General features: G+C 38.7%; 1 protein-coding gene across 2 annotated transcripts in view; it reads right to left on the reverse strand.

The window, feature by feature from the left end:
- The window catches only part of CNTNAP5 (contactin associated protein family member 5), a 733,870-nt gene that overhangs the window by 2,111 nt on the left and 707,417 nt on the right, over positions 1–24,342 (reverse strand). For both annotated transcript variants that reach the window (XM_045516101.2, XM_045516108.2), the window contains exons 22-23: positions 3,869–4,087; positions 2,023–2,094 (exon numbers count right to left, since the gene is read on the reverse strand). In XM_045516101.2, coding sequence (XP_045372057.2) covers positions 2,023–2,094; positions 3,869–4,087 — 291 coding nt within the window. The remainder of the gene's footprint in view (positions 1–2,022; positions 2,095–3,868; positions 4,088–24,342) is intronic.

A 24,342-nucleotide genomic window follows, 5' to 3' on the forward strand; every position in this document is an offset into this window, starting at 1 on the left:
CAGGCTAGCTCGAAGATGGTACCCTCTGTCCCCCAGAGTCGGCTGAAACGGCACACTTCTGTCCTGTTGCGTCAGATCCCCCTCTACTTTGATTGCATGTGATTTTACTGGATTTTGCTGGCAAGTTGTCCTCACTGACCCTAGGGTCTTGTCCCTATCTTTTTAGGAAAGATCTTGAGATGTGCACAGCCAAGTCAGCAAAGGGACAGTGAAAATGTGGATACTGTCAAATTTTAAAAGGGAACAAGAGTCTATATGTGAAGAGAGGTTTTTCAGCATTAAAATATTTGAAAATTATTTATGACATTCAGATATAAAACTCATTCCTAATAAAGTGTATTATCTGCTGGGTTTTTTTTTTTCTATGTATAATGGATATTGAGAAGATGTTTATTTTACGAAGTTATTTTTGGAAACCCTGCATTATACTTTATATAAGCACGAGCATTTGAGAGTTAAATATACTGAGTGCATATCTGACACCAATTTCTATCAGAGCTGAGCCCATGATTAGGATTGCTTACTTTCTAAAATATTCCTAAGCCAGGATGTGACATTTTTCCCCAGCAATTTTAGAGCAAGGCGGAGTAGAACCAGGTAAGTTAACAAACCTAGAAATAAACTGGATGTGGTGAGTGACTCTCATGAAGGGACTAAACTGCTAAACGATGAGCTACAGAACTGGTTTCTACTCCTTCAGTGCAGGGAGTCTTCGGAGTTGAAGACTCTGAACCTGCAGGAATTTTCCCTGGAAAGAACATCTTGCTCTTAAACAGGCTCACAGGAGCCTGGACAAGGATGGGGGAAAGTCAGCAGTTACAAGAGTCTTTTCTCCACCTGTCAAATGAGAAATTACAGGAAGAGAAGCAGGCACCAAAATGATTCCTACATTTCTTGTTGCCGAACAAAAGTCAAGGTGGACTCTCTTCCCTGAAGCAGAAATTCAGGTCAGACAATTTAAGAACGTCCTTGAGGACAGGTTTTGTGTGTGTGTGTGTGTGTGTGTGTTTCCCTCACAATCTTATGGTAAGGATGCACCTCTGTGTTCCACTAACCATCCGTCCCTCCTCCCTCAAGACCCTACTCACTGGCTCTACCGTTATCTGTTTATCTGTCCCATCCCTACCCCACCACCCCTACCAAGCTGTGAGTCCTTTAAGGACAGTGTCCCCGTCTTTCATCTTCCTATTCCTTTGCTTAGCACTGGTTCTGACCCACAGTGTGGACTCATTACAGAGAAGTTAAATAAATGGTTACTGGTGATGGTTAAGAGGAGAAACCCATCTGGCGTGGGTCCGTCCATCTAGCCCGTGAGGCAGAGATGTGGGCATCTCCTCAGCATCTTACATTAAACAAGGCTTGGGAGTCAGGCTGTGTTGCAAGGCACAGGCAGACAGAAAAATCAGGCTCCTGGAGGCAGCAGCCAGGCTGAGGCAGAATAAAAGGGGGTGAGGCCAAGAGGCAGTGAGAAAAGGGAAAAGAGAGGGAGGAGGGACTGGGGCGGAGTTCACAGCAGAGCTGAGACTCTGCCCGGTAACCGTGCGCACGGCTGGATGTGAAAACACAGTCCTGTGGGCTTCACCTCCTCTTTAGACCCACTTGGTGGAGAAAACCCGACAACCCTGTGGCTTTGCCCATCTGTCTGCCCCAACGTGGCTTCTTCCCATATGTAGCTTTATTGGTTTGCTTTGTTTGTGCTTTAGGAAAAGTGACAACTGGATGTGAGGAACAGGCTGCACACTGCCTGTCTCCAAGTACATTATCCAGCTGTTGACTCGGTGTTCAGCTGCCTGGTGGTTCAGGGGAGGGACGTGTCCACGGGGCTGCTGGTACCTGGCGGGGAGGGGAGGTGCATTTGACCATCACAGCACGTATGATGGACAGATTCATGTAAAAGCTCACAATCTTGTAGATCATGCAGGGTTCTGGGCCCTGGGGAGCTGCAGTTGAGGATAATTTCCTCCAAAGCACAGAATCGCTTACATATGCCTTTCCTGCTCTCAGCAACAAAGAATGGTTTACCTCCAATGACTGCCGAGTCGCTTCGAACTGCATTGGTGAGTGGTTCTCGCTCGTCCGTCTTCCCAAAAAGATCTGAAATGATGAAAAGACACTCAAAGTCCTAGAAGGAGGTCTGTGATATGGAGTGGAGGTGACACACCTGTGGATTAGACCAGGTGCTCTCAGATCGGTGGGAGCTGGCATTTTGGAAGGAACCCAAACAAACACACAGATAAAAGCATTTGAGGGACACTGCGTACACCGGGTGGTTTCAGGACCCCGTTAGCTTCTATGTGAGTTATGAGATAAGGGGTTAAAATAGACGATGGTGGTTCTCTGCTCATTTGTCCGCTCTGGCCTACAGCTTCCCTCTCAGCCTACCCTTGAAGTCCCTCTCTGCTGGGCTGGACAGTTCCTGTGCATGACTTTGGCTTCCTACCTCAAGGACACTTGCCTCTGCTTCAGAGGTTTCTGTAGCTGCAAGAGATTTCTAAGTCCATTAACAGGAAAGGACAAAAGTAGAATTAACACCCGCCAAGAAACCTTCACACATGCTATTGTATGTTCATTAACATACATCGTAGAAGGAAAAGAGCATCAAGTTTGAAAACACACAGACCAGAGTTTGAATCTTTGCTTTGACACTTATGGGTTGGTAACGTTGAGCTACATACATTTTAAAGTAACAATCTGCAACTATATTAAAAGGGGGTAATGACACCTTTAGGCATGCTTATAGTGCACATGAAATTGCCAGGACCCGTAGCATCTATCACTAGTGTCATTGTACCATTTACTCCTCAGAGAATGACTACAACAAGCTTATTATTTTTCCCATTTCACAGATAAGATTGTTATATCAAAGCCATTAATAACCTGCCCAAAGCTCTAGAATTCATTCACGGAAGATCTAGAATTCATCTTTACTATTTCTTTTTTAATTGAAGTACAGTCAATTACAATGTGTCAGTTTCTGGTCTACAGCACAGTGTCCCAGTCATGCATATACATACATATATTCGCTTTCGTATTTGAAGATTTAGAATTCAAATCAAGGCCAGCCAAGGGTCCACTCAGGCTCTTGTCTATTACCCGATGCCACCAACAAAACAAGACCAGTGACGAGCAGGGCAAAACCCCATGCCCTTTCTCTGCCCGTAAATCATAACTTATTTGGCAACTGACTGCCACAACTGATTAAATCAAATCCTAAAACACTCTGAGGCACCTAGGATGATGGTAACTAAGAAAAGATAGAAAGGTATTTCAGGGAATGGTAAAATAAGAGAAGATAAATGGATGACAGTGCTGTGACACTTTCTTATTATTAAGGAAGGTTGATTTTAATCACATGAATTATTAGTTCAACAACCAGCCTTCCTTCCTGACCTCTAAACTCTTCATCCTCAGACCAGTAGCCACTTAAACAGTAGTGAATATACATATATATATAAAATTATATATATATACATATAGAATATATTTTATATATAGAATATATATAAAATTCTATATGTATTCTATATGGAGAATATATATATTTCTAGCTACTCAACACATTAAAAGTAGGATTATTTACATATACTTAATACCACTCTAAGAAACCAGTCATAATTCTGTAATCATACAAGGCAAAGAACTGAATAATCTTAGCTTTAGCCTGGAAGCACCTTCAAGACATCAAAGTAGCATGAGTTGGAGGTGGGTAGGGCTATACTCAGTGGTAGAGCACATGCCTAGCATGCATGAGGTCCTGGGTTCAATGCCCAGTACCTCCGCTAAAAAAAAAAAAAAAAAAAAACAGATTAACAAAAGAAAAAAAATTTTCACTAGTGAGCAAAGTTCCCTTGAGTATTTTTTTGTGTACCTGATGAAGAATGCACCGTGGTCACTGCGTTCACATCTGAATCCATCATGGAGGCACAACTGGATTCTGTCAGGGTCCCTTGGACAGTTACAGGTGCAACGGTGACATGGCGCAGGGCTGCCTTTAGTGGTGCGATGTGGTCGTACTGGACGGAAGCCAGACATCCAACAAAACCCAGGGTGTTTGCTTTAGCAACTTCTGAATCCAATCCAAGATTATCTGCAATATGAAAGAGAATCAGTTTTTTTTTTCCAAACTATGCTCCATATCTTCTTTAAATAATGTCTGAAATTACAGAAATTATCTTGTTATTCTTGGAATAAAAGAAATTATCCCCTCTCTCTCCTCATCTCCTCTTTCCAAACTCCATCCCCACTACAAGTATCAGTGTATCAACCACATACAGAAAATTGCTAGGGCTATCTCTACTTTAAGATAACGTTTCAAATTTCTAAATTTTCACTCATGTATTTTATGAACTGTAACAAATACTTCATAAATCTCTTTTACACTCTAGATGTTTTATAAAATTTATATCATTATCTCCATCAGCATTTATTTACGGATACTGGTGATTAACTCAAGCATACGATAATGCTCATTACAACATTTCACTCAAAATTACAGCAAGGAAAAAAAATGAAAAGAGGCAGACAGAGAGATCAGAATTCAAAGTGGTCCTTTCAAGTTTATCCCATTCGGTGTTTTAAGTGCCCTGCACATGCTGACCATCTATGCAAGATGGTCACATGCTTAGTTCTGTCCATGGTTCTGATGGGTGAGCATGGGTTTTATATGACAGCACTCAACCTCCCGAAGAATCTTTGAGTCTTCATGGAAGATAAAGAGGCTATCATTTATGATTCATGGCAAGATCAAATGTCTCATTGTCTTCAAATTGTGTGATAAGATTACTCAGAAGCCCATTTCTTTATTTTAATAAGGATCATTTGAACAAATGGCTATGCTGCAATTACATAAAACTGCAATGCAGAATGAACTTTTTTTTTTCCTTAAGGCATAATAGTCTCAACAGAGCTAGATGGTCCAAATAGTTATTTTATTATGACAATCTGTTTATTTTCTGGAAATAGACAAGGACTTTCCTTTCTGTCAGGTGGAGTACAATTGAGTTCTATTCACATATGAGCAAAGAATGCCTCCATCAATCACGAAGCAAGCGTTTTGTTGGCTGCATTTAGGAAGAGATGTAACGGACAGAGCAAAATGAGAAGTTAACCTCCCTTAACAGAGCTTTTTCTAGTTTTTGACCTCATTATACTTCCCCACTTCAACACCCATGTAAACCTAATTTATCACCTCTCTCTTCTTACAGTAAAAAAAAAGAAATCATGTGCATTAATTTTTTGTGGCTTTATTGTAACAAATTAGCACAAACTTAAACACTTAAACAGAATAAAACAACACAATTTGTTGTCTCATGGCTCTGCAGAAATCTGACACGGGTCTCCTTGGGCTAAAATCGAGGTGCTGACAATCTGCATGTCTTCCAGAGAGTCTGAGGAAATAATCCATTTCGTTATCTCTTCTAACTCCTCCAAGCCACCGACATTTCTTGGCGTCCAGCCCCTTCCTGTAACTTCAAAGCCAGCAATGCTGCATTTCCTTGCTTTTCTTCCAAAGTCACATCTACTTCTAATGATCTTCTTCTGTCCCCTTCTTTCACTTGTAAGAACCCTTGTGATTGCACTGGGCTCAGCCAGATAATCAGGCATCATCTCCCCATTTTAAGGCTAGCTGATTAGCAACACTAATATGATCAGTAGCCTTACCTCCTCTTTGCCAGTGAGCCCAGCATATTCACAGGTTCTGAGGATTAGACACTGTCTTTGTGGGTCGATATTCTTCCTACCATTGCATTCTTCTAGATACTCCATAGCTGAGATCCTGTGAAGACTTTTCAGGTGATTGATAATAAAAATCAAACACAGATGTGAAGTGACACCCTTCTTCCAGTGTCAGAGACCATTGGGGTCAGGGAGGAAACTGCTTCTAAAAATTCCCACAAGTATCCTACGGTGGTGGTGCGTATCTGTTACTTACTTATGCAAGCATCACGAGTAAGCTTATTCCTTATTATAAGCTTAAAAAAGACAGGTTGTGAGCATACGAGACTTTTCAAACATTGTTATGCAACAGTCCTCCACACCACACAGCTTTAATTAAGACGAGGTGGTATTTGCCAGTTAGCACTAGAACTCAACTTACCGGGGGTAATAATTCAGAACACACATTAGCTACCCATTGGTAGTTATCACGGGGCAGAGTTAGAGATCAGAAGTCTTCACAGAAAGAGGCAGAAGACCAGAGAAGGGAAGCATTCTCTGGCAGGAAGTTTTTGCCTTGTAGGATTTCAAAGCAGTAGAAAGTGACATGCCACTGTAGCTCTGTGTCAAGCGTCTAAGTCAAAAGTGCCAGATCTCATTTTTAGAACTCAGTTAAAAAGAAGCCCATATTGGTGCCAAGATCTTGGAAGGGTATTGCTATTGTGACTGCCATGAACACAAGTTCCAGGTACAAGAACAGGCACATGGGGGAAGTCAGGGGAAACAGCAAAACATGCCCATCTCTCTTTAAGCGAAGAAATGTTTTGTATAAAGTCCTATCTCTAGGAACGTTTATTAAAAAATGTGACAATGAATTTATATGTTCATGCATAACTGAAAAATTGTGCTCTACACTGGAATTTGACACAACATTGTAAAATGATTATAAATCAATAAAAAATGTTAAAAAATTATTCTATATGTATAAAAAGCAAACCTTGAGAGGTTTCTGAAAATAAATGAAGAGAACAAGTGTCTTTGATAGGAGAAAATATTCTCAGTGTGAGGCCCGACATAATGATTTCTCAGATTGTTACATATACAGAGAGACAAAAAAATGGTAAGATGGTTCCCAATTATATTTGCTTCTTATAACTTTGTTAACTAATATATGGTAGGACACAATTACTTGCATTTGTTTAATATTTAACACTTACTGAGTACCTCCTCCGTAATAATGCAGTATTTTTTATTATTGAAATGTAGTTGGCGTTCAATGTGATACTAGTTTCAGGTGCCCTCTATAGAGATTTGATATGTACATACATTGTGAATGATCCCCACGTTAAGTCTAGTAACCGTCTGTCCCCATACAGAGTTATTGCAATATCATTGGCCATCTGTTCTCCTACGAAGTTATTACAATATCATTGACCATATCTCTTAAGCTATATATTATATTATGATGGCTTATTTATTTTATAACTGGAGTTTTATACCTCTTAATCCCATTCACCAATTTTGGCCACCCACCACTCTCCTACCCCTCTGGAGACTGCCAGTTTGTTCTCTCTCTGTTTTAATTGTTTTGTTTGTCTTGGTTTTTAGATTCCACATATACGTGAAATTATATTATATTTATTTTTCTCTATCTGCCTTATTTCACTTTGCATAATATCTTCTAGATCCACCCATGGTGTAGCAAATGACAAAACTCCATTTTTTATGGCTGCATATTACTCCATTGTATGTATACCACAACTGCTTTGTCCATTCATCAATCCATGGGCACTTACGTTGTCTCCTTATCTTGGTTGTTGCAAATAATGCTCCAATGACCTTGGGGTGCGTAGACATTTTCAAATTAGTGTTTGTTTCCTCTGAGTAAATTCCCAGAGGTAGAATTGCTGGATCATGTAATAGTTCTATTTTTACTTTTTTTGAGGAATTTCCATAAAATTTTCCATAGTGGTTGTACTAATTTACATTCCCAACCAACAGTGTATGAGGGCCCCATTTTCTCTACATCCTCACCAGTAGTTGTTACATGTTGTCTTTTTGATTATAGCTCTTCTGACAGGTGTAAGTTGGTATCTGATTGTGGTTTTGATTTGCAATTCTCTGATGATTAGTGTTGTTGACATCATTTTATGTTTCTGGTGCCCATCTCTGTATCTTGCTTGAAAAAAAGTCTATTAAGATTCTCTACTCATATATTTAATATTTTGAAATTGAGTTGTATTAGTTCCTTGTATATTTTGGATATCAACCCCATATTGGATCTATCATTTGCAGTATCTTCTCTCAATCACTAGGCGGCATTGTCATTTTGTTGATAGTTTCCTTTGTTGTGCAAAAGCTTTTTAGTTTGATGTAGTCCCATTTGTTTATTTCTGCTTTTGCTTCACTTGCCTGAAGAGACTCATCCAAAAAAAAAAAAAAAAATGGTGGTAAGATTGATGTCAAAGAGTATACCCCTTTGTTTTCTTCTAGGAGTTTTATGGTTTCAGGTCTTACATTGAAGTCTTTAATCTGCTTTTAGTTTATTTTTCTATATGGGATAAGAAATTTATCCAGCTTGATGTTTTTGCATATAGCTCTCTGGTTTTCCCAGCACTATTTATTGAAGAGATTTCCTTTTCCCAGTGTATATTCTTGAACTACTTTGGTGTGGATTAACTGACATATAAATGTGGGTTCATTTCTGGGTTCCTTATTCTGCTCTGTGAGTTTTCTGTTATGTTTATTGATCTGTGTGTGTGTGTGTGTGTGTGTGCCAGTATCATACTGTTTTGATTATTTTATCTCTAGTATAGTTTGAAATTTGGGAGTGTGATACCACCAGCTTTTCTCTTCTTTCTCAAGATTGCTTTGACTATTCATGGCTTCTTGTTTCCATACAAATTTTAGAATTATTTGTTCTAAGTTTTGTGAAAAATGATTTTGTATTTTGATGGGGATTGAGCTGAATCTGTAGATTGCTGTGGGTAGTATGGCTTTAACAACATGAATTCTTCCAATCCATAAACACAGTATATCTTTTCATTTGTTTGTATTAAATTTGTTTTATCGATGTCATAGTTTTCTGAGCACAGTTCTTTTATCACCTTGGTTAGATTTACTCTTAGGTATTTTATTCTTTTTGATGTAATTATAAATGGGATTGCTCAATTCCTCTTCCCAATAGTTTGTTAGTGTATATAGACACACAACAGATTTCTGTGCATTAGTTTTGTATCCTGAACCATTACCAAATTCAATTATTAGTTCTAATGGTTTTTATGGCATCTTTAGGATTTTCTACATATAGAATCATATAATCTGCAGACTGTGACAGTTTTACTTCTCCCTTTCCAACTTGGATTATGTTTGTTTCTTCTTTCTTGTCTGATTTCTGTGGCTAGGACTTCTAACACTATGTTAATAAAAGTGGTGATGTGGGCATCTTTGTCCTGTTCTTGATCTTAGGAGAAATACGTTCAGCTTTTCACTGTTGAGCATGATATTGTGTATGAATAGGTTTTTCGTCTATGTCCTACATTATGTTGAGATATGTTTTCTTTATACCCATGCTGTTGATAGTTTTTGTCATAAACAGATGACACATTTTGTCAAAAGCTTTCTCTGTATCAATTGAGATGATAATGATTTTTTATTCTTCATGTTGTTAGTCTGGTGTATCACATCGATCGATTTGTGGACACTGAACCATCCTTGCATCCCTGAGTTAAAGTCCACTTGATCATAGTGTATTATCCTTTTAATGTATTGTTGAATTTGATTTTCTAATATTTTATTGAGGATTTTTTGTAATTGATGTGTTTTTTTCCCTTTTCTTTTCTTTCTCTATTCTTTTCTTTTCTGCCAATCTGGTTTTGTTATCGGAGTGATATTGATCTCATAGTATGAGTCCAGAAATATTCCTTCTTCTTCAATTTTTCAGTATATTTTGAGAAGTATAGGCATTAACTCTTCTTTAAATAATTGATAGAATTCACCTGTAAACTCATCTGGTCCTGGAGAGTTTAGATTTCTAAGAATTTACCCATTTCATCTAGATTGTTTCTTTTACTGGCATGTCATTTTTATAGTTATCTCTTATGATCCTCTGTATTTCTGTCATGTTGGTTGTAACGTCTCCTCTTTTATTTCTGATTTCATTGATTACATCCCTCTCTCTTTTCTTCTTGATGAGCCTGGCTAAAGGTTTATCGATTTTATTAATCTTTGCAAAGAACTAGCTCTTAGTTTCTTTCATATTATTGTTTATTATTGTTCAATTTCATTTATTTCTACTCTGATCTTTATTTATTAGTTCTTTCCTTCTACTACCTTTGGGTTTTGTTTATTGTTTTTTTCTGGTTCTATTAGGTAAAAAGTTAGATTGAGATTTTTCTTGTTTCTTGAGGCAGACTTGTATTGCTATAAACTTTCCTCTTAGATCTGCTTTTGCTGCAGCTCACAGAGTTAGGGTCATTGCATTTCCATTTCCATTTGTCTCCAAGTATTATAAATTTTTGCTTTGGTTTCTTCAGTGACTCACTGGTTCTTTAGTATCATGCTATTTAGACACCACGTGTTTGTGGGGGTTTTTTGCAATTTTTTTTCCTTGTAGTTGAGTTTTAGTCTCACAACACTGTGGTCTGAAAAGATGTTTAATATGATTTAAATATTCTTAAATTTATTGAAACCTGTTTTGGAGTCTAAGATGTGATCTATCCTGGGGAATGCTGCATGTGCATTTGAAAAGAATATGTATTCTTCTGTTTTTGAATTAAATGTTCTATATGTATCTATTAATCTATCTGGTCTAATGTGTCATTTAAGGCCGTGTTTCCTTATTGATTTTCTATCTCAATGATCTACCCATTTATGTAATGGGTATTAATGTCCCTACTGTTATTACATTACTGTCAATTTCTTCCTTTATGCTGCTTCCTATTTGCTTTATGTATTTAGGTATGCCTATGTTTGGTGCATACATATTTTCAATTGCTATATCATTGTCGTTGGATTGATCCCTTTATCACTATATAATGTCCTTCTTTGTTTCTTGTAACTGTCATTATTTTAAAGTCTATTTTGTCTGAAGTAAATATGCTACCTCAGCTTTCTTTCATTTTCATTTGCATGAAATATCTTTTTTTATTACCTCACTTTCTGTGTGTGTCTTTAGATCTGAAGTGAGTCTCTTGTAGGCAGCATATATATGGTCTTGTTTTTGTCTCCACCTAGGCATTGTGTCTATAATACTTGTTTTTAAAGTGTTACTTGTATTTTCCTTAAAGGCTCTTCTACATATATGTTATTATCATCCAATTTTACAGGTTAAGAAACTGACACTATGAAAGTTAAAATATATATAGGAGATCATGTGGTCAAGTTGAGACTTAAACCAAAATTGTTACGACTTGAAATGCCAAATTCTTTATGTAAGCTATGCTGCCTCCCTAAAAGACCTCCCCAAAATATCTTAGATATTTTTGAAAGATATTTTTTACATAAATGAGCCAAAAATAAATAGGTTGCAAAAACTAAGGAAAGCACAAGTCATTCTGAACTCCTCATTATATTAAAGATAATGTACTTCCTAATTAATTTTATTCAACTTTTAGGCTACACCTGCATTAGATTTATAAGGAAAAGGTGAGAGGACCCTTGTATGTGCTGAGCTACAAAATAAATATGGAAGACAAGCTTAATGGTAAATGTGGCTCCTGAGACGTGGGAGGGTGAGAGTGCAAACAAAGGTCCCTCTACTGGAAAACACCACTGTTCTCTTTCTCATTCACCCCAAGGTTTTTAGCTAACATATAAGGGTCCCATTCAATCAAGATGAATTACAAGTTTTCTCTCTCTCTCTCTCTCTCTCTCTCTCTCTCTCTCTCTCTCTCTCTCTCTCTCTATATATATATATATATATATATATATATAAAATGGTTTTGAGAAGTCCCAGGTCTCTTACAAATAAAAACCTTCAGAGCTTCTTATTTGAAACTGACATAGCTTCTACCTCCCAACACATTTTAAATATCATTGAAATATAGTTTCCAGTTCTCATTAGAGGTCCCCCCTCCCCTCAGATGCTGATGTAGAGGTGGCATGGTGTGCCGAAATAGCACAGGTTGGAGGTTAGACAGACCCAAGCTGATGGATTATGACCACACACGTACCACCATCATCATCATCATCATCTTTATTCTTCCCACTACTCATCCAAAGAGTTCCAAATGCCTTTGCCTAGACTCAATGGCCCTCAAAATGCCCAATTGATACTGCATTTATATGCGAGAACTAGGATGTAAATGTTGAAACGCTTGCTGTGAAGACGAAATTCCCACTTCCTGGTGATAAATGTAGCACTAAACGTCTGAACGACTCAGTTGGTTAAGTTATTATAGACTAACTTATTTAAGCATCTTAAGACTTGATTTTCTACATTAATTTACAAACACTCATTTCTTCAAAGCAAAGCTATGTGCCCCTCTATAAAGTCAAAGATTTATAAATCCAAGGGAAATGGCACAGAACCAATTTTAGCCCTAGAATATGCAATACTTCACACAGTCACTATTGTTCAACACTAAGAGAATGATAGAGCCAATCCAGGCTAATTTTATGCAGGCAGTTTTTTTCCCCCTGGATATTAAAAAAAGAAGAAAAGATCAGCAATTTGCTAAAAACAGACATTGCTCTAGGATGTAACATGACATTTGCTATATGTCAAAAGCCATTTATAACGTTTGAATCATGAAGTGTCAAAATACAAGTCATGCGGACCCACATAACCCAGGGTTATGAGAGAAAAATGTACCATCATAAAATATAAATAGAGGAAACTGATGTTAATGGAAGGTATAAGCATTATATACAAGTAAAGAGTTTTTCCCTTATGAGTACTTTGTAGCTTTCAGGTAAGAGAGGAATGGTCTGAAAATTTAAGTACCAGGAGCATCCAAAGTTTAAGAACTGCATCTCTCAGATAAAGCTTCTAATCCTGAAAGGGGAATGCCAAATTGCATTTAAAGAAATATTTAGCATTTACTTAATACGGTTGGAATGCACATTTGTACATCCTGTGTAGTTTCATCTTGGTGAAATAAGAAAGTGTGAGATAATGACAGCCACTTACCCATTAGGAAAATTAAGACACAGGGTCGAATAATTGTTTAAAGGAAATTAACCAGTTCATGGCCAATCCAGGTTTAACATCTAAGATTCTAGTTTTATGATCGAAGTGTCCCTATTTACTTTACACTAATGACCTATTTCTTAACATAGTATTTTGGACATAGAAGTTGCTAAATAAATATTTTTGTATGATTAAACGAGTGAATTGCACAGAGTCTGGCACATAGTAGGTATTCCATTACTCTTTAAGTAAAAATATATACATACAAATGATTGACAGACAGCTAGACAGATGCTAGTGATACAAGAAACCTAAACAAATAACAAAGGTTAGTCAGTCAACAAAAGTTCTAGCACTTGAGAATTCATTATCTCAACTGAACAACTCACTGGCTGAGCTCTAGTTTTCATTCTTTAATTGGGTTGCTTAGTTACGTGCATTATATAAAGGCAGCTCCATCGATACATGACAATCACTCCTGAATCAGTAAAACCTGAGCAATACGTCCAAATTTTAAAATTCTAGATTTCATACTCCCAATGTTAATTCTCCTTATTTTCCACAGAAAAATCACTTTTCTGACTTTAAGTCTGCAGTTTGCAAGTTGATGTGTAAACTTACTCCTTTGAGACTGAAAAAAAATACACACACAAAAAAATTCCTCCTCGGGTGCTGATAATTTATTTGATGTGGGCTCAGACACTTACCTATGTTGTTTATGCTGTTAAAGGAAATGCGCAAAACTAGAGGCTGGCATGTCCCAACAGAGTCTTTTATCAAAGTCCAAAAATAATCCATATAAATATATTCTACTCTGATGTGGAACTGCTGTAACCAAGCAGATCCTGGGGGGCCTCCCCAGGACAGACCCCTCCCCCATATCCTCTGCTGCAGCTCCTGTCTGAAGGATGCAGTATCTCATGTATGTTTCCTGAATTTTTCAGATGCTTAAAACCACCACCAAAGGGAAGGAATTAATTACTCAATAATGGAGAGCATGTGGCCCCCAGACCTTCTGGTCCTCAGGGGTTGATGGTGTTGACTGCCTTGTTCCTTCAACATCAACCTATCACAGAGCTGTACACAAGCTGATCACATACCTGCCACTCCTTTCCCTTAACTGGCCTTTAAATATGCTTTGCTGAAACCTTTCAGGGAGTTTGGGGTTTTCTTGGGCATGACCCACCCCATCCTCCTTACTGGGCCCTGAAATAAACCTTTCTCTGCTCCAAACTCCGATGTTTCAGTTTGTTTGGCCTCATGGTGTGGTGGGCACATGAACTTCCCTTCAGTAACATTGCTAGTTGTGAAGTTAAAAGCACCAAGAAGCGTGAAAGCCATATTGAGCACCTCCAGTGATTTGATGTTATTTCATTTTTTGTGTGTACAGAGGCAGGCATAAGGCAAATTTTGGTAGGAGGCATTCTGCTGCAGGAAATAGAGACTCCAGTTTGCATTAAACATTACAGAGACAAGTTACCTCAAGTAACAAAGTGTTTAGAGTCAAAGAGGTCTCTGAGGATGGAATTTCAGGGGTCTCCTCTGTGGCTTTCTTATCCTCACCTGGAAATGCAGTTCCAAGCATCACATGCAGATGCAACTGCGTCGAGAAGCAAATAATTAATAAATGAATGCATAAATCTGCCTCATTCTGTATTTCTTTTTAAGCCTGGAGAATCCTTTCTCAGAAACACATACTGTCAGCTACCCTGCAGATATTTTCCTATTGGTCAGATTGTGTCCCAGGTTTATGCTACTCCATCACTGGCAATGGAGAGGGAACCACAGACATTTGCTTAGATCAGCAGTTCTCAAGACCTGTTTTTAATCTCAATTCCCATTTCCACTCTTAAAAATCCTGAAGAGATTTTGGATATCTGTATCTGTTTTGTATCTATCAATATTAACTGTGTTCAAAATTAAAACTGAGAGTGGTATCATCACACATCCCGTAGCTTCTGAAAAGCTCCATTCTGTAGTGTAAGAAAACAGGAGTGTCAACATTCATTAATGTCTGTTAGTAAAATGAAGATAGTTTTGACCTTGAGGATTCCTTGGAAGAATCTCAGAATTCTACCCTCCCAATGACTGACCAAACTTTGAGAACCACTGGCTCAGATCAATCAGGAGGAATCCTCAGGAATTAAAGATAAAAAAAAATTCCTAGGAGGGCACAACTCCATAAAGAAGCATGAATGGTTAAATAGAATTGGAATTCTGTTAGAAAGGGAAAAAGAAGTCACAATAAATTTTGAGTAGGCAATCAAAACTGTCAGATACATATGTGGGAGCCAATTTCTGGAAGCCCAAAGAGAGAGGAGGAAAGACAGGAAGAAGGAAGGGAGGAAAGAAGAAAACAAAGAAAGAAAGAAAGAAAGAAAGAAAGAAAGAAAGAAAGAAAGAAAGAAAGAAAGAAAGAAAGGAAGGAAGGAAGGAAGGAAGGAAGGAAGGAAGAAAGAAAGAAAGAAAGAAAGAAAGAAAGAAAGAAAGAAAGAAAGAAAGAAAGAAAGAAAGAGGGAGGGAGGGAGGGAAGAAGGAAGAAAGGGAGGGAGGGAGGAAGGAAGAAAGGAAGAAAGGAAGAAAGATGACGAGTCATATATTGACCTGTATAAAAATTCGCATGTCTAGGTTGAATGACCTAAATTTGGTTGCCCTATATAAGGGAAAATAAAAATGAGCTATTCCTTAGGGACTGAATGGAGACCAGCCATCGGTAAAATTGCCCTGTTGGTGACGATTATATTTAGTGCTGCTTTTTTTTTCCTCTTTGGTGCCAATTATTTTCTATTCTGGTGCGTATCTGCATCACACATCTCATACTACTAGACAATACTGTGTGTCACTCAGGAAGGCTTTGGAGAACTGTTCTATAATAATAGAGGATACTTATCACTGAGCATCTTGTATGAGGGGTGAAGTATCATGCAGACAGAGGGCACAGAGTAGCTTTAAGACTTGGAAAAGATGGAGTACTGTGCCATTATACCCACTCTGCAGATGAGGAAAAGAGTCACAGGAATTCAAACTTTCTGTAGATAAAATTCCTTGCTCTTCCACTATATATATAATGTACACTACCCTTTGAACCACAGATCAGAGTTTAGCAACCAAGCCCCCAGCTTGTCTGTCTTTACAAAATGGCTCACCTTGTAGTTTTAGACAGTCAACTAGTACACATGGTGGCTACAGTAAATCTCTTTAAAAAGAGGCCATTCTCAAGGCTCCTGGGATAAGGCATGCAGGAATTTTAGTCACTGCAATTTAAATAACACCAGTCCCCCGACAACATGATCCAAGATATAAGTGTAAGTAATCGCATAAGGTACAAACTCTGCTGCTAGCTCTTCGGTCCACAAATTAATATATAAGTAACAGGCATGCATCAGGAGCAGTGACCAATCACATCATTTCCTTCAGAGTCTGTGCGTGCTTGGTCACTGTGCCATTGTTAATTCAGTTCACACTCAGACAGCAAAGCGTATGGTTGTGTAGCTTCTTTGTATTTCATTAATAAACACATGCAAAGTTTTACAAAAAAATAGAAAAGTCAAAAGAGAGAACTGGTCAACAAAGATGATTATGCAGTCAAGAAACAGTAAGTGATTACACTGGAAGGGAAAGTTAAATGCTAATGGATTTATAGAAGAAATAGCCAACACTGATATAAAAGGAAAGAACAAATTGATTCTATATTGAATCTGTTCCTTTGGCTCTGACCCTGTGCTCTGTCTCCTGGGCTCAGTCCTGCTGGTTCTGCACCTTTTGTAAAAGAATGTTGCCTAGAGCCTGATATAGACAGGAGAAGCCCTTCTCAAGGCTCTGACCTCTAAGGGTGTAACACTTTCCCATTCATATAGAGATAAAAAGTTGCAGAATGGAGAATAATACTTGTCTTGTTGGAGGTTTACAGGAACATAATGACCTGATCTACATGGTAAGCAGCAAGAACAAATGATTCTAACCCCAAGAGATTTGCAACAACCAACCACAAGCCCCCTCTCCCTCTTTTTTAGTATAAAAGGAGCCTAAATTCCAACTTGGGGAAGATGATTCTCCAGGACATTAGTCTCCCATCTTGTCAGTCTCCTAGCTTTCTGAATAAAGTCATTATTCCTTGTCCCCAACACCTTGTCTCCCGATTTATTGGCCCGCTGTGTGAGCAGAACAATTTGGACTCAGTAACACTGACATTGAGAGGCACTAGATCTGCAGTGACAGGAAACAGTGAAGGTGATATGAATTGATATAAATGATGTGGTTCATGACAAACAAAGTGACAGTGTCCCAGAGGAAGTGAGGCCAGCAAAAAAATTCACATTAAGGGACCTCTCCAAGACATTTCGTGACATTAAAAACACACAAGATAAAATGTTACAGGTTGATCCAGAATTGGGAAGCAGTAAGGCAGTTCACCAAGGCATAGAAAAGATGTCACCTCCGTATTTTTCCCACACATCTAGAAGGCAAATACCATGAAAACTACTCTTGAAGTTTTTTACAAACAAATGAAAGACTAATTCTCAAGGTTTCTAATATTTTAGATGACAGTCTGCTAAATTATTATCAGTTTTTTGTCTGTTTCCCTAAGAGTGATTTTAATGTTTTGACAAAACCTTTTCAAAGATCATAGAACCAATTGCAATTTTTCTCATGAGTTATTAACACGTCTTTTGCTACTTTCAGTGTGTGCAGTCACCTTTACTGTTCTGCAGTTGTGTAAAGTAACGCCTGCTTCTATGATATCTATCACGAAATGATTGCTTAAGAAGTGCCACATGCTGCTTTAAGTGCCTTATAACACTCTGCCATCTTCTGTGACATTATGCCCATTTTAAAGGTAAGAAAATGGAGACCAAAGAGGTTAAACAATACAGAGTAACAGCTGGGAAGTGGTAGAGCAGGGATTTGAACCCAGCCCATCTAAGCTCATTCCCAGACTGCAGGACACGACACCAGCTGCCTCTTGCAATTGCCAGCACTCCTAGGACATGAATGATGTCCCAGCTTTGCCCTGCTCAAGTTAAGTGAACAGTTGGGTTGTGTTGATCACCTCACAGTCACCTTGCAAAATAGGAGTTATGCTACTGTCCCTTTCACAGATGAGTAAAAGTAAGGTTTAGAGAAATGAAAGAACGTGTCCAGGGTCTCACAATTAATGATGAAGCCTGATTCTAGACAAAGAGTCCAGGTGTGGGAAATGTCAGGTCATAATATATTGTGTTGAATAAATGTGGTCAGTGATTGGACCTTTAAATTCTCTTCTCACATGTTTCAGAACTTGGTAGATATTTCTCCTGTGAATTGGTTAACCTACTTCAGCAAAATGTGCTCCTCCCAGGGATCCAAACTCTCTTCCACCCTGATACAAGGAGCAGCTAACTGGCTGGCCACCCAATGACACCATCCTGGCTGATGATTGCTTACTTGCTTTTCTTTGGGCCAGCATCTCTGTGTTTTAAAATGAATCTGCAAAGACTTATGGAAAAGAAAAGCATATTTCCTGGGATTTTTATTCCAAGAGGGGGTTTGAAACTAGTGTGTTTTGCTGTCTGTTTCAAATGATATCACAAATTTAATTCAGTAAATATGAAATGAGGATGGACTGTGTCCAAATCATTGGTTATGTGGTCTGCAGAAGGACTGAGTCCGCTTAGCTTTTGGAGAAGCCAGGCTACAATTCCAGTGCCATACCCACCAGCTTGGAACAGCCCCAGCCCAGAAGCCTCCCGCTAAGGCAGCCTCCCAACCATGCTGGTTTAGAGAGAGCTCTTTCCTCCACAGCCTGCAGAAGCCCTCATCTACGGCTCTTGTCTCACACTGGATCTTCTGCTCTCTAGTATTGTCCTTTGAACTGTTTTCTTTGATAAACCAAGAGGTGGCCTCCAGCAGAACCAATAGTAACTAGTGTCAATGACCCAGATGTGGGCAAATCTATTCCTCTGCTGACTTCTCAGTACAGCAAGAAAACCCATGAAGGATGTTCCTAGCCCTCACTCATCAGTTCTCAGTCATTTAGACAACTGTTCTTCATCTTTGAGCTTTGGATTTGGCTAAAATGCGAACATATTCTTCTGTCTTTCTCCATCTGATTTAGAGGGTATAAAATCACAAATTATCCCTGTGAGTGATCATTTGCATTTGATGGCATGTATCAGAAAATCAAAAAGAAAAAAAAGGAACAGTAGCTTGAATCAAGTAAGAGCTTATTTTATTTTTTATTCCCAGTTAATGAGAAGTCTGATGTCAATTAGTTGAGGGTTGATATTTTGGCTCCAGATATCATCAGGGGCCCAGATTTTTTTCTAGATTTATACTTCCCACTTCATAGAGCACAGCTTTTTGCTTCTTCCTCATAAGAGGACTTGAGGGGCTTCAGCCACTACCCCTACGTCCAGGCAGAGGAAAGTCAGGAGGACAAAGGGTAAAAGGGTACATACTTGCTAAGTCAGGCTTTTTGAAAACCCTAGTGACTTCTTCTTGGAGCCAATTGTCCATAGACAATGTTGTATGACCATTCTTAACTCAAGAAGGAGGCTGGGAATGTTCTGGTTTTAACTGAGATCTTTGCTCTCTCAAAACAGAAATGAAAATTAAAAACAGAAAACAAAACAAACAAAAAACAAACAAACAAAAAACCCACCACTGTGTTCAATTAAGATAAAGATAATGAATATTGAATGTCTGGTAGCCTGTGAACAGGCTTTGGCTCAATCCCCTTCTGACAAATAAACTTGCTTGTCTAAACTTTCCTCCAATTAAGCTGCTACACAACATCTCCTCCAGAAACAGGTCTCATCTCCAAGGATTCAGAGTCCCTGGTTCAACATTCACCACTTCTGTTTATTAACATTGTATCCTTAGGGCAGCCACATGATATCTTTTGGACTGTTTCCTCATCTACAAAATCAGAATCCATGCAGTGCATGCAACTGGCAGATTAAAGGAGATCACCTTTGACACACTTTCTGTTGAGACACTCCTGTTTTCTCTCCCTTGTAATATGAGTTGACTTGGGACTGCTGTGCTCAGTGGAACACACTGCAAATAGTACTCTGACTGTTCTGGGACTAACCTTCCAGAGGGCTAGTACCTCTGCCTTGGGGACTGGGAGCCCCAAGTTACCATGCAAGAAGCTCTATCATCCTGAGAAACCACGCAGAGAGACCTTGAGACTAAATGGACCTCAGCCTTCCAGATGTCCCTGCCAAGGTACCAAGCATGGGAGTAAACCTGTCTTGTCCACCAGACTGGCCAGCTACTGGCCACGTCTCACTAAGGGAGTCTTATCAACTCAGCAAGGAACTGAAGAAATCAACCAGGGAAGCTCTGTCCAAGGTCCTGACCCACCAAACTCAGATATTTGAAAAACAGGTGTTGGGTTAAACTATCAAGTTACAGGGTAGTGTGATAGCAATTGCTATGCAAGATTCTACCTCGTATGTTTGTTGTGATGATTAAATGTAATAATGAAGGTAAAAGTCTTAACTTGTGGCCTGGCACATGGTAAATAATAATGTTCGGCTTGTACGTATATTATCCTCTAAGATTCCATACATCTGCCTGTGGAAGAAGACATTGGAAGGAGACATCTAACATGCACTCACCACCCCAGAACTAAGTATTCTCATTAGTGTATGAGCTGATATTTCACTTGGATTCAGTCATCCCATTTCACCTTCACACTTCATGTACTGATATGAGTGGTTCTAAAATTTCAAGCTCTGTATAATGGGTTTATGCTTTCTATGCCTTTTATGAAAGGCTATCTGGTATAGTGGAATACATAGGGTGTCTGGAGTCAGGCCAATCTGGTACTGCACACCAGGTCAGCAGGATTAATGGAAGGATGGGCGAATGTTGTTCCTTGAATCCTGCCCCCTACCCCTGCCATGCCCCAAGCAGTCTTGAAGGCAGGCATTAGAGTGCAAATATTTTATTTACAAAGTGAAGAAAACACTGGTGGTGGTGAAGATAAGGCTTGAAAGGAAACTAGTAAAGTTGTTTTGTTTTTTTTTAATCACACCAACCAGCATAAAGGGCAACTAGAATTTAATCTTACTGGAAAAACTCCAGGAACCATCGGGAAATACACACCCAAACGTCAGACTTCTCCCTCCTGATGGTTAGGAATTGGGGTATGAATACACTGGTTCACAGGGTGTTCCCAGCAGGCATTAAATCCTTGACACTTCTGGCTTGTCTCATAAACAGGCAAAGAATGCTTCAGCAGCCAGAGAAAGCCCTCAGCAAAATAATTCAGGTTTTGGATGCTGTAAATGAGCCGGCTCTGCAGTGATAAAGGCAAGAGAATAGGGTGGACCACCAACAGCATCTTCTAGGGGAACCCTGGGCAAGTTACAGAACCTTAATCCCCTCATCTCTCCAATTAGGATGAAGAGAACAAATCCACAGTGACTACTCTGAACTCCATGCACATTATTTCTAAGACTCATGGAACTCGCAGATATAGAATAAAGTTGGAGAAATAGCTGGGGCCAATAGATGGTGATTGACTGAAACTCAGTGGTTCTATTAAAAATAACAATATCTAGCTCTCTTCAAATACTTCTCCCCATCTTCCTAGAAATGGCAATGGAGATAATATTGTCTTTGTTTACATAACTCAAATACTGTAATAAAAACAAAAAGAACATACTAAGCCAGAAGAAAATCCTTCTGTGAAATGATAATACAAAGCAAAAGCACCCACCTGTGGCTTCCATCCTAGGAATTACTGGCATTAGCAGTAACAGATAAGAGTATTTGCATTGTAATTCAATCAATAAGCACTCGTTACATTGTAGAGGAGCGCCTGAGTATGTGACTATAAAAATATTCCACACTATGATAAAAAATATGATACCACAGCTTAGAAAAAGAGCTCTCTAGATAAAGACAAAGAAAATCGTACACTTAAGAATTCCATCTTCTTTCTATTTAAGAGGGGAGAGTTTAACTCAAGTGGTGGAGCACATGCTTAGCATGCACAAAGTCCTGGGTTCAATCCCCAGTACCTCCTCCAAAAATAAATAAATAAACCTAATTACCCACTCCATACAAAAAAGCATCCATAACTTTGCATCATATTACAGATAAAGTAAAATCAACAATCTTGACTTTGCAGGACCTAGAACCACCTGTTTATCTCATCTCACCCCAACTGCCTCAGCTCTGGGCTGTACAGAACTGTGCTTTTAAAGGGGACACTCCTTGCCAAAGAGTAGAAACTATACAGGAGAGAGTTAGGAGACACAGAGTTTCTCACCTGCTGAGTTTTATCCGTGGCCTGAATTTCACAGGAATTCTTTTTATCATTTCCACTTTCAGATTCCCCCTTTTGCAATTGTCCCCATATAGTATCTCAATATTAGGCAGTCACTGTACCCTAAGCAGTGTGTTTGCAAATAAGTAATACGTACCTAGTCTTCCACATACACACGCAAGCACACAGACACTATTATTTAGTTATCAAGACAATCCTGATAAATAGCAATGATTATTCCTATTTTAGAGATAAGAAAACCGAGGCCCAGATAAAATGAGGAAATTGCCAGGGTCTCAACCAACCAGTGGTTGAGACACAATTCAGGTTCAGTCTTCTCCCTGATGCCAGACCTGTTGCTCTCACAGTGTACTCTTCTGCCTTTGTGACCTGTGCAAGTTTCACTGCACTCGGCTATGCAGATGAGTCCTTAGCTGATGATAAATAAATAAGTGGCTGTCATTTACGACAGCCAAGACATGGAAGCAACCTGAATGTCCATCAACAGATGATTGGATAAAGAAGATATGATATATTTATACAATGGAAATCTACTCAGCCATAAAAAGGAATGAAACAATGCCATTTGCAGCAACATGGATGGACCTGGAAATTGTCATACTAAGTGAAGTGAGTCAGAGAGAGACAACATTATATGATAGTATTTATATATGGAATCAAAAAAATGATAAAAATTCAATTTACAAACCAAAAATAGACTCATGGACATAGAAAACAAACTATGGTTATCAAAGGGGAAAGGGCAGTGGGGAGGGACAAATTAGGAGTTTGGGATTAATATATACACATACTATATATGAAATAGGTAAACAACAAGAGCCTACTGTATAGCACAGGAAACTACATTCAACCTCTTGTAATAAGCTATAATGGAAAATAATCTGAAAATATATGTGTATATATTTGCATGTATATGCATAACTGAATTGCTTTGCTGTACATATGAAACTAACTTTGTAAATCAACTACACTTCAATAAAAATAAAATAAAATAAAATAAAATAAAATAAAATAAAATAAAATAAAATATAAAATAAAATAAAGTAAGTAGCTCTCTCCTAAATAAGAGTCATATATTTAGAGACATTTGGGGAGGTGGGACCACTAGCTAAGATCTTCAAGAAAGCTAAACCCACCCTTCATTGTCCATGGAAGCCCTGGATAGAAACACTCCTGAAGATATTTGTCCATGAGCCAAAGGATGGCAGTTGCAAATCTAAATTTGGTGCTTTTCAATGTTACTGACATATTGAAATACAAACCACAATTGCTAATAACTTAGATGTTACTCATAGAATTTTAGAGCTTCCAGGAGCAGAGCCCCAGGAAGGCTAAATGTTTCATATCTCATGTACAGACAAAGGAGATGCTTTTTCTGATCAACATCCTAGGGGCATCCTAGGTGGCTAAGGGCAGTTTCAGAACCGGAACCCCCACTGTATGAGGCATGGTTCTCCAGAGAAACAGACCAATGGGAGGTATAGATAGATAAGATATATATAATGTACATATTATTATGAGGAGTTGTTTTGTGATTACAGAGGCTCACAAATCCCAAGATCCGCCATCAGCAAACTGGAGGACCCGGAGAGCCAATGGTGTGGCTATAGTCCAAAGCCAGCAGGCTCCAGACCTGAGAAAGCCAGTGTTCCCATCCAAGTCTGAAAACCAGAAAGGATCTATGTTATGCTCAGTCATTCCTTCGACCCAGCCTTTTCGTTTGATTCAGGCTTTTAATTGATTGGATGAGGCTCACTCACATTAGGGAGGGTAATTTTCTTTACTTCATTGATTCAAATGCTGATTTCACCCAGAAACACCTCAATGTCTGGATGGTCTATGGTCAAGCCAACACATAGACTAACCATCACATACATAGATACATAGATCAACACATCTTCTTGCCTCCCTTGACTGAAATTTTCTTTTCCCCACCTCACGCAAGGGAAGTGTTGTTTTACCAAGTATCAAAACCTCACAGTGAGTAGATTACATGGGTACACCATGTATATAAACAGCACATAAGGGAAATTTTAGCCGTAGAAAAGACACCACCATCATCCTCCGATGCAATCAGATGGGATGACATTCTGAGCACTCTCCAGACAGAATCTTCCACAGAGCGCTGTGAAGTCCTGAGTCTTATTTGTCACCATGGCTTTTGGACAGCCTCCTTCCTCCCCGTTTGAAATCCCTTGGCATGGCCAACACCACGAGTCCCAAATCCCTTTAGTCTAGCAGCCCTGAAGTGAAACTAACAGCTTTATGTCTC

This window comes from Camelus bactrianus, chromosome 5 (genome assembly GCF_048773025.1).
Source record: "Camelus bactrianus isolate YW-2024 breed Bactrian camel chromosome 5, ASM4877302v1, whole genome shotgun sequence".
Classification (NCBI taxonomy): Eukaryota; Metazoa; Chordata; class Mammalia; order Artiodactyla; family Camelidae; genus Camelus; species Camelus bactrianus.